The sequence below is a fragment of the Rutidosis leptorrhynchoides genome, chromosome 2 (genome assembly GCF_046630445.1).
Source record: "Rutidosis leptorrhynchoides isolate AG116_Rl617_1_P2 chromosome 2, CSIRO_AGI_Rlap_v1, whole genome shotgun sequence".
Classification (NCBI taxonomy): domain Eukaryota; kingdom Viridiplantae; phylum Streptophyta; class Magnoliopsida; order Asterales; family Asteraceae; genus Rutidosis; species Rutidosis leptorrhynchoides.
In genome coordinates this window covers 363,765,790-363,777,622 of record NC_092334.1, presented here as the reverse complement: position 1 = coordinate 363,777,622, position 11,833 = coordinate 363,765,790, and the positions used below count along the sequence as shown (strand labels likewise).

At 36.3% G+C, this 11,833-nt stretch overlaps 1 protein-coding gene across 1 annotated transcript; it reads left to right on the top strand.

Annotated features, from left to right (window-relative positions):
- The first annotated feature begins 8,164 nt into the window (after positions 1–8,164).
- On the top strand, positions 8,165–9,039 carry LOC139888958 (uncharacterized). Its single transcript, XM_071871937.1, has 2 exons — positions 8,165–8,176; positions 8,284–9,039. The coding sequence occupies exons 1-2, from the start codon at positions 8,165–8,167 to the stop codon at positions 9,037–9,039; spliced, it is 768 nt and encodes a 255-aa protein (XP_071728038.1).
- Positions 9,040–11,833: the final 2,794 nt, after the last annotated feature.

The following is an 11,833-nucleotide window of genomic DNA, read 5'->3' as shown; positions in this document are numbered from 1 at the left end:
ATCAGCTATGGTTAGGGGGATGAGACCGCATAGCATAATAGGAGGTGGTATTTTTATTACTTTGATTGCTGAATATCTCGGTGTGGATATAAGTCGGGGGGGATTATTAGTCGAAGAACCAGAACCCCGCGATACTATAGGTTTAAATGTATACCATGGTGCGAAAGTTTTGAAGAGGTGAAATAACGCCGCAGTACAATACCATGGTAGACATCCACAGGTTGAGAGAAACCAACAGCAAGGTAATGTAGGAGGGGGAAATGAAATGCAAGAAATGCAAAGGTTTATAGCTTCACAGGAGTACGAAAATGCTAGACAGAGAGCATTTGAAGATTGGCAAGTTCATCAAAACCAAATCATAGCTCATTGCCAACATATAGGTAGAAACTATATTCCTACACCAAAACCCATATTCCCTCCCTGGTCTATAGAGATGCAACCACCGTATCATACGTATAACCCTGCCGAAGCATTCTATAGCACCTATGGTTATGCTTGGAACCCCTATTGGTATCAATATCATCCATAGTCTACTTAGTTTTATTTATTTTGTAATTTGTAATGTTGATACGTTTAATACTTATGTTAATATTGTAATAGTTTTTATAATTTTCTAACTTTTATTCTTAGATTTTAATAATTTTTGAATGTGGGGTAATATACCAAACTTCAAAAATATGTATATATGTTTGCAGTTTATCTTATGTACACAACAGGGTAAAACAACGCATTTTCAAAGACTGGCATTAAGTTCAGCAAAAGCAACTAATTTTGACGACAAGATGCAAAATATATGTGAAATAACAACAAGACGGAATGAACAAATGATGTGCACCATTTATTATTCAGCAAACAAACGCCAATATATTTGGAAACTTTGGTAAAAATTTAATCATTTTCACACAAATCACCCTCAATAATTTAAATTGTTACTGATTTCTTGCAAATGAGGGCATTGCAAGATCTTAAGTGTGGGAAGGGGTTAAATTCTTTCGAATTTTAAAATTTTTACTTTATACACTTGGTTACCATTAGAAATACTAGTAAAGTAGTAGTTGTATTAGAATCTAGTGCTCTCTGATAATAAAGAACAGCCCTAGTCTTATATACTGACTACCCAATTCTAGTAAAATTTTTCAAAATTTTCAATTAAATGAACTCAAAATCATGTTTATACATATTTATGAACGATAAAACTAGGTTTTAACACCGAAATTATTGTTACCTCAGAAAGGACATAAATTGAGAAACAAACCAAAATGTTAAAATTCATTTAAAATGGAATAGAGGACAATAAAAAGGAAAATAAAAGCCAAGTGTGAGAAAATTCTCCAAGTTATTCAAAACATATATCACATATTTTTGTACAAATAACTGAAAATACTTTTTCTTTGGACTAAACTAAAAAGTTTTACCTGATTTACTGTAAGAAAGATGGATCTACACGATGAATCAATTCCATCATTAAAAGGAAGTAAAGTCTTTCGAAAAAGACACGCGCTTCTTGATTTAAGTCAGGAAGTTGTCGTCCAGACCAGCTGTAGGTTGACGAAAAATCTAGAAAAGTCATCACTAAAATCAGCAGGAAATCCACGGACCTCAGCATCAAACAGGGACGCCAAGTGGTCAGATTTATCCTAACCATGAGAAGGATTTATCTCGTACAATGGGGGGGCACCATGCAAATTAGCTTGATAAGACTAATGAATCAGATCCCCAGAAAGGATAATCTCCTTAAAGATCAAAAATCAGCTTTTAAGACTGATATTACTCAATCCTTGAGATTGACCTTAAAGATTGAGAATTCAAACTCATGGAATTCAATGATATCTAAACTCGAGCTTGAACGAGAAAATATTTTGATCAAAATTACAAACCGATTTGTTTTCTGAAAACCCTATTTTCAATGCGTTCATTACCATTGAACGTAAAATCCTAGGAATTCACCTGGAATTCATTAGGTCACCTGAACTAAATCGGGTGTCAACCGTAAGAACGGTGGTTGCATAGTGGTCAAAGACAGGACCTTGTGCCAGACCAAAAAATCATAAGGGTGAGCTTTACTATTGCTCCTACCAAGGATAGTAATTGCGTCCGACACGTTATAGACCATAATTAAAAGCATGTCAGGGGACATTGCCTTAACAGTTGCTTGTTCAACGCTTTCCTTTACAACCGGACGGTAGTTTACCGAAAGGTAATATACGGGACAAGTAAACTGGATGTGTTGCTTTCCAAATACAAGGTTAGCAAGTGGGTGACACAAAACCATAAGTTTTGAGCTAAAATTTTCAAATCTGAAACCCACCAAACCCACAAAAATATTTTGCAAACACCGGTAAAGGGTTATTCCGGAAAACTTATCTAGGGTAAAAACTAGATTTAATTTTCAAAAGATCAAATGTTTTCATAAAGATCCAATTTCCTTAATGGACCTAAATTTTTATAGTCATGTGGGACTGTAAACCATATCGTTACTACCATTGTTCATACCGCCGTATAGAAATCACTGATGTACAAAGTGTGAAGAATAAAGAAGTGATTCTAGTATTTCAAGACGATATTGCTTGAGGACAAGCAACGCTCAAGTGTGGGAATATTTGATAATGCTAAAAACGAACATATATTTCATAGCATTATTCCTCAAGAAAGACAAGCTTTTAGTTGCAATTGTTCTATTTAAAAGTGATATTCGTTTAAATAATAAAAGGTGAAGACAAAAGACAGATTCGACGAATTGAAGACGCAAACGACCAAAAAGCTCAAAAGTACAAAATACAATCAAAGAGGTTCCAATTATTGATAAGAAACGTCTAGAAATTACAAGAGTACAAGATTCAAAACGCAAAGTACAAGATATTAAATTGTACGCAAGGACGTTTGAAAATCCGGAACCGGGACATGAGTCAACTCTCAACGCTCGACGCAACGGACTAAAAATTACAAGTCAACTATGCACATAAATATAATATAATATTTAAATAATTCTTATAATTATTTATATATTATATAAATAAATAAAAACTGTCGGCAAGAAAGACTCCAAATTGTGTGAGCTGTATTTACAAACTCCGCGACTCGCGGAGTTTGAAGGCAAAAAGGGCCGCGAGTCGCGGAGCCCCAAATTCTGCAATTCCCTATAAAGCCAACCGAATTCTGATCATTTTTGATAACTCATATATCCATCTTCTATCTATATCGTATATATTTATATTTATATTTTAATTTTAATTTTAATTTTAATTTTAAATCCTAATAATAAGGGTATGTTAGCGAATATTGTAAGGGTGTAAGTCGAAATTCTGTCCGTGTAACGCTACGCTATTTTTAATCATTGTAAGTTATGTTCAACCTTTTTAATTTAATGTCTCGTAGCTAAGTTATTATTATGCTTATTTAAAACGAAGTAATCATGATGTTGGGCTAACTACTAAAATTGGGTAATTGGGCTTTGTACCATAATTGGGGTTTGGACAAAAGAACGATACTTGTGGAAATTAGACTATGGGCTATTAATGGGCTTTATATTTGTTTAACTAAATGATAGTTTGTTAATGTTAATATAAAGATTTACAATTGGGCGTCCCTATAAATTACCATATACACTCGATCGGACACGATGGGCGGGGTATTTATATGTACGAATAATCGTTCATTTAACCGGACACGGGAATGGATTAATAGCCACTAGAATAATTAAAACAGGGGTGAAACTATGTACAAGGACACTTGGTATAATTGATAACAAAATATTAAAACCTTGGATTATACTCAGTCGACATCCTGGTGTAATTATTAAACAAAGTATTAAAATCTTGTTACAGTTTAAGTCCCCAATTAGTTGGAATATTTAACTTCAGGTATAAGGATAATTTGACGAGGATACTCGCACTTTATATTTATGACTGATGGACTGTTATGGACAAAAACCAGACGGACATATTAAATAATCCAGGACAAAGGACAATTAACCCATGGGCATAAAACTAAAATCAACACGTCAAACATCATGATTACGGAAGTTTAAATAAGCATAATTCTTTTATTTCATATTTAATTTCCTTTATTTTATATTTAATTGCACTTCTAATTATCGCATTTTTATTGTTATTTTATTTATTTGCACTTTTAATTATCGTATTTTTTAATTATCGCAAGTTTATTTTATCGCACTTTTATTATTCGCAATTTCATTATCGTTATTTACTTTACGCTTTAATTTAAGTCTTGTATTTATTTTTAATATTTTACATTTGGTTTTAACTGCGACTAAAGTTTTAAAATCGACAAACCGGTCATTAAACGGTAAAAACCCCCCTTTATAATAATAATATTACTTATATATATATATATTTGTATTTTTATAAAAGTAAACTAATATAGCGTTAAGCTTTGTTTAAAAAGATTCCCTGTGGAACGAACCGGACTTACTAAAAACTACACTACTGTACGATTAGGTACACTGCCTATAAGTGTTGTAGCAAGGTTTAAGTATATCCATTCTCTAAATAAATAAATATCTTGTGTAAAATTGTATCGTATTTAATAGTATTTTCCTGCTAAATTTAATAGTATTTTTATACCCCTCTGCTAAAACATCAGATAGTCATTTCAGTAAAGGCACATGGAAATTGTCAAGAGGCGCTATGATAGTCGCTCGAGGACACATTTGTGGCACACTGTACAAGACTCATGTGAAGATCTGCAAAGACAGTATTAATGTTGCAGAAAAGGAGGCTTCACAAAATTTATGGCACCAGAGACTCGGTCACATGAGTGAGAAAGGGTTGTCTACCCTAATAAAGAAGGAGCTTATCAATGTAGACAAGGACGCTGCACTAGATCCTTGCAATCATTGTCTGTTTGGTAAGCAGCATAGAGTCTCATTTAATTCCTCTTCAATGAGAAAATCAAAGTTACTCAGTCTGGTACACTCTGATGTTTGCGGTCCCTTAGAGGTTGAATCAATTGGCGGCAATCGATATTTTCTGACGTTTATCGATGATACTTCTCGAAAGGTGTGGGTATATTTCTTACGGACGAAGGACCAGGTGTTCGATTACTTCAAACAGTTCCATGTCATGGTAGAACGTGAGACAGGAAAGAAGTTAAAGTGTCTTCGATCCGATAACGGCGGTGAATACTCTTCCAGGCAGTTCGATGCCTATTGCAGATCATATGGCATCCGACATGAGAAGACGGTCCCACGTACCCCTCAACACAATGGTATAGCAGAAAGAATGAACCGAACAATCATGGAACGTGTTCGGAGCATGCTCAGTATGGCTAAGCTGCCAAAGCCATTCTGGAGAGAAGCAGTCAGAGCCGCATGTTACTTGATCAACCGTTCTCCATCAGTACCACTGAATTTTGAAGTTCCGGAGAAACTTTGGTCTGGAAAGGATCCATCATACTCTCACTTAAGAGTATTTGGATGTTTGGCGTACGCACATGTATCCAAGGAGCTCAGGCAGAAGCTGGATGCAAGGACCACTCCATGCATATTCATAGGCTATGGAGATGAAGAGTTTGGATACAGATTATGGGATCCAAAGGAGAAAAAGGTGATCAGAAGTAGGGACGTGGTGTTCCATGAAAGCCAGACAATAGAAGATATTGAAAAGCCCACAATATCTCAGAAGTCAAATGTTGCTGCTCAGGTGCCAGAGGCAACAACGGAATCATTCATGAGAAATGAATTTTCAGTGCAAGAAGAAATGCCAGAAGTAGAAGATAATGAGGAAAATGATGGTGCTGAGCAGGGGGAGCCACAACCCCATCTGCCAGATGTTCCAGGACCATCACAAGGCGAAGATGATGGTGGATCTCCTCAGAATGTTCCAGAAGTTCGTAGATCTGAACGAGGTCGGATTCCATCGAGTAGATATCCAGAATCCGAGTACCTTCTACTTACTGAAGATGGAGAACCTGAGAGTTTTCATGAAGCAGTAACTCATAAGGATAAAGAAAAATGGTTGCTCGCAATGCAGGATGAGATGGATTCTCTGCAGAAAAATCAAACTTATGAGATTGTAGAACTTCCACGCGGGAAGTAGGCACTGAAAAATAAATGGGTGTTCAAGCTGAAAAAGGATGGTAGTGGAAAAGTGGTGAAATACAAAGCACGGCTTGTAGTCAAAGGATTCCAACAGAAGAAAGGGATTGATTTTGACGAGATATTTTCACCAGTAGTCAAGATGACTTCAATTAGAGTCATACTTGGATTGGTCGCAAGTATGAACTTGGAGCTTGAACAGATGGATGTAAAGACAACTTTTCTTCATGGAGATTTACATGAAGAAATTTACATGGAGCAGCCAGAAGGTTTTGAGGTTTCAGTAGATAACCTCGTATGCAAGCTAAAGAAAAGTTTGTATGGTTTGAAGCAGGCACCTAGGCAGTGGTACAAGAAGTTTAACTCGTGCATGGTGAGTCACGGATACAAGAAAACTGCAGCAGATGAGTGTGTCTACATTCAGAAGTTTTCTGAAGGAGATTTCGTTGCTCTTCTACTATATGTAGACGATATTTTGATCGTAGGGAAAGACGCAACGAAGATCAACCAACTGAAGAAGGAACTCTCTAAGTCTTTTGACATGAAAAACTTAGGACAGGCTCAATAGATTTTGGGAATGCAGATAACCCGAGACAGGAAGAATAAAAGGTTATGGCTATCTCAGGAGAAGTATATTGAACGAGTGCTTTCACGTTTCAATATGAACAATGCCAAACCTGTTAGCATTCCATTAGCCAACCATTTCAAGTTAAGCAAGAGTTCTTGTCCCTCATCCAAGGAAGAGATCGGGGAGATGTCTTCAGTACCATATTCTTCAGCAGTTGGAAGTTTGATGTATGCGATGGTGTGTACAAGGCCCGATATTGCTCATGAAGTGGGAACGGTGAGTCGTTTTCTCTCCAACCCCGGGAAAGAGCATTGGAATGCGGTTAAATGGATTCTCAGATATCTTAAAGGTACAAAGAATCTACGTCTTTGTTACGGGGGAGCTGATCTAATCTTGGAAGGCTATACAGATGCGGATATCGCCGGAGATCCTGATAGTAGGAAATCTACTTCAGGATTCATTTACACTTTTGCAGGAGGAGCTGTTTCATGGCAGTCAAGACTACAAAAGTGTGTTGCATTATCCACAACTGAAGCAGAGTATATTGCTGCCGCATAAGCTGAAAAAGAAATGTTGTGGTTAAAGCGTTATCTCCAAGAATTTGGAATCAAGCAAAAGGAGTACAAGGTACATTGTGACAGTCAGAGTGCTCTAGATTTGAGTAAGAACTCCATGTACCATTCCCGTACAAAACATATTGATATTCGCTATCATTGGATACTCGAGGTAATTGATCGACAACTGTTGAGACTAGTGAAGATCCATACAAAGGAGAATCCTGCAGATATGTTAACAAAGGTGGTGACTCGAGAGAAGTTGGAGTTATGCAGAGACATAACTGGAATGTTCGTGGATTCGGCTGGAGGGGGAGAATTGAAGATTTCCAGCCTACAATCTAGAAGCCCACCTTCTAGATATTCAAAGTAGGCAACCTTGACAACTCATATGGAAGTAGCAAAGTTGATGACGATGACGGCCGCCAACCTTCTCCGTTCACACCATTCCACCGCCATAGAATTTTTACTATAAATAGAGGTGCAAACCTCAGTTGTAAATCATCCTAAATCACTCAGAGAAGTGTAATCACAACCTAGAGAGTGTGTGTGAGTTTGAGAGTTTTTTTTTTTGTAAGAGTTTTGTAATACTCTGTAAATCTATTCTTGTGAGTAATAGAGTTGTTTTTCTCTCAAATTTATATCTCCCAACGTCCAGGCGATCCCCTCTTCCTAACAGGGGGTCGCCTCACTCTTATTAGATCGGTATTAGGTTCGTTGGGTATATATTTTTTTCGCTATTTAAGTGCCCGGAATCTGTCATTAATGAGATAGAAGGTTTTCGTGCTTCATTCTTTTGGGGTTCGAACTCGGACAAGAAAAATATGTATTGGATAAAGTGGGAGCAAACTTTAAATTCCTTCGAAAATGGCGGTTTGAATATTGGTAGTGTAAGAGCATTTTTTAATTATGCTCTCCATCTCAAATGGATATGGAGATTTTACGCTTGTGATGACTTTCTTTGGGTTAGAGTGATTCGTGCCATCTATGGGGGTTAAGGTGGGTTAGAAGGCTATAACCGAAATGGGTCATCAACCTGGACGAATATCATTCAAGCTTTTCATAAATTGAAAGTTTTGCAAATTATCCCTAATGATGTAATTCAGGTTAAATTCGGTAATGGGTTAACATCGAGTTTTTGGAAAGATAATTGGAAAGCGAACGTGCCACTTTGTTCTAAATACCACCGATTATTCCACTTGGACGTTAATGGGGATTGCTCGATTGATGACCGGGTCCATAATGGTGAATGGGCCTGGGAATGGGTTAGACCAATTGGGCCACGTTATTCATCATTGTTGCAGGAGATGAAAATTGAGCTGGACAATATTTCTTTAAACAATGATGTAGATCGAAAAGTTTGGTCATTATCTAACGAGGGAGTTTACAAGGTTCGTGACATCCGAGCACTAATTGATATTAGTATTCTACCGAGCTGGAATTTGGCTACTCGTTGGGTCAAACAACTTCCTCGCAAGATTAACGTTTTTATATGGAGAGTTGCTTGGAACAGGCTTCCAACTCGTCTTAATTTTTTGGCTAGAGGTATGGATATCGAGGATATTGGTTGCCCTTTATGCGACTATAATGTGGAATCTTTGGATCATCTATTATTTGGTTGCGTAATGGCTAAAGAACTATGGCTCAAGGTCAAGATTTGGGTGGACATGGATGTTGCTCGTGATTGTAGCTCATGGTCAGAATGGGTATCGTGGTTCGACTCATGGTCGGGTGCATCAGATTCGAAGACAAAGCTTTATGTTTTTGTGGCTTCCTTATTATGGCATATTTGGAGATTTCGCAATAGCAAGTTGTTCGGGTCCAATTCGATGAAGAAAGCGTTCCTTTTTGATTCTATATGAAGTTTTTCATTTAATTGGCTTCGTAATAGATGAAAGTTTAATATTCGTATGGACTATTGGCTCATGAAGCCGTTGTAAGTCTCGTTGTATTCTTGTTTTTTCTCTCTCTAGCGCCTTGTTAGTGGGGGTTTTTTAATAAAAATAATTTTGCTGGTAAACAAAAATGTTTAAACGTAAACAAACAAAAAAACATAAACGTAAAAAGTAATTTTTACATTTATACGTGTAGAACATAAAAATAAATGTTTATACATAAACAAAAAAACGTATGTGAAAAACGTAAACAAAAATTCACAAGTACTCCCTCTTTAACATTAACGTACTAAAACAATGCTAACTTTTGATTGTATATTAGCCTTAACTATGTAACTACAATGTAATTAGTAAGAGAATTACGATGTATTTAGAGACAGGTTACAAAAGGGGGTCTTTTAATACAATATATGTACCCACAATTGCACCATCTGCACGTGAATAATTTTCAAGGTGGCCGCCTCAACGCGCGATTGGCCACATGCTTGTTAATTTAAAAGAATACGCAAAGTCATATTTTGAATAAAATAATCACATGTATCTAATAAAATAGTCACATTTATCTAATAAAATAATCACATGTATCTAATAAAATTTTTAATTTAAGTAGTATCATTTATCATTTATCATTTATCATTTATGTATCTAACAAAATTCTGACATGATTAGGTTAATTTAGATATATTTATCCTTTATAAATCATTTTAAAAAATATGCAAGGGCAATTTTGATAGTTTCGCCCAGAGCATAAAAAATACAGGATCAGCCTTGACCGCACACGTTGAGGCCGGTCACCGAAATTTTTTACATTACGAACCTGAAACACCTGGTCGCGATTAAGTTATGTAAGTTCGATAACAAATGTGATTTTTGTGTTAATTTTGGTACGTTTTCGTTAGTTATTAACACTTAATTTGGCTAAAATATATGAAAATAAAAATAAAAATTTATCCGTGTAATATACATATACATATACATTATATATAAAATAACAATACAAAATAAAGTCCAATATTACACTATTTACGCATGCAATATGCCAACAACGGAATTGGAATGTTTGAGCGACACTATAAAAGTATAATACATAATCTCCCACTACAATTTAATAATGTATTTATCGTCATTTCCCCTTTTCAAAACTCAACTACCTTTCAAACCCTTTTACTTGTATCTTTGTGCAGATTTAGTGGGGTAAGAAGAGCGTGATTAACATTTTTTTTTTAAATAAATGACAAAGTGGTTTTATTGTAAGAATTATGATTGTCATCAACAACAAATTCAAGGTTCGATGATTGATGGTAACTGGGTAGTCAAGCCAGAGGCGATAAAACGCAAGTTCTATGAATTTTATAAATCCAAATTCGAAGTGCACAACACGGGTGCCGAGTTCAATGAGGTTCATCCTCATTACATTCTGTCCAATGCCGAGGCCAGTTTTCTTGAAAGGGAGTTAGAAGACGACGAAATTAAACGGGCAGTTTGGGATTGCGGTAGTTCAAAAGCTCCGGGTCCTGATGGTTTTTCTTTTAGATTCATCAAGCATTTTTGGGATATTCTACAACACGATATTTGTAGAGATATTAGAGAGTTTTTTGCTAATTTTTCTATGCCTAATGGTGCTAACTTGGCTTTCTTTTCTCTTATCCCGAAGGTAAAAAGTCCGGTTCTTATCACTGATTTTCGTCCCATTTCGTTGGTTGGTTTTTTTTACAAAATTGTGACTAAGCTTCTCACGAATCGGATGACGAGTGTTATTGATAAAGTAATTAGCCCGGTGCAATCGGCTTTTATTTCGGGTCGCCAGATTCTCGATGGACCATTAATGTTAAGTGAAATTATGTCATGGATTAAACGTTCGAAACAGAAACTTTTGCTTTTCAAAGTAGATTTCGAGAAGGCCTATGACTCGGTAAATTGGGACTTTTTAATGTTTATGTTATCCTCTCTAGGTTTTGGTGATACTTGGTGTAGGTGGATTATGGGCTGTCTCAATTCGGCTAGAACTTCCGTGCTTGTTAATGGGTCGCCAACCAGGGAATTCAGTATCAAAAGAGGCCTACGACAATGTGATCCTATTAGTCCTTTTCTTTTTCTTATTGTTATGGAAGGTCTTTATTTAACGTTTCAGCGGGCTATGGAAATTAATGTTATTCGGGGAGTTTCGGTTGGGGCAAACAGAATTCATCTTTCTCATTTTTTGTATGCGGATGACGTTAATATTCTTTCCCGTTAGAGTAGACAAGATCTGAATAGGATCCTTACTATTCTAGAAATTTTCTACCTGGTCTCGGGTTTACGGATAAATGTTTCAAAATCGCAAATATTTGGTGTCGGAGTCGAAGAGGCACATCTCAATATGTTTGCGGCGATTACTGGATGCAGGGCGTGTTCATTCCCGAATACGTATCAATACGTATCTAGGTATTCCTATTGGAGCTAACATGAACTTGGTTTCGAATTGGGATACTTTGGTGGACAAATTTCGAGCTAAACTTTCTGGTTGGAAGGCTAGTTTAATCTCTTCGGGTGGCAGACTAACTCTTCTCAAATACGTCATGGGTAGTCTCGGTATTTACCTCTTTTCTCTTTTTAAATGCCTAGAAACCATCCTGAAACAATTAGAGTCATTTCGTGCTCATTTTTTTTGGGGTGGTAGTAATTCCGTCAAGAAAATGGCTTGGGTTAAATGAGCCTCTATTTTATCTTCCTTTGATCGTGGCGGGCTAAATGTTGGAAGTCTGAAAGCTTTTAACCTCGC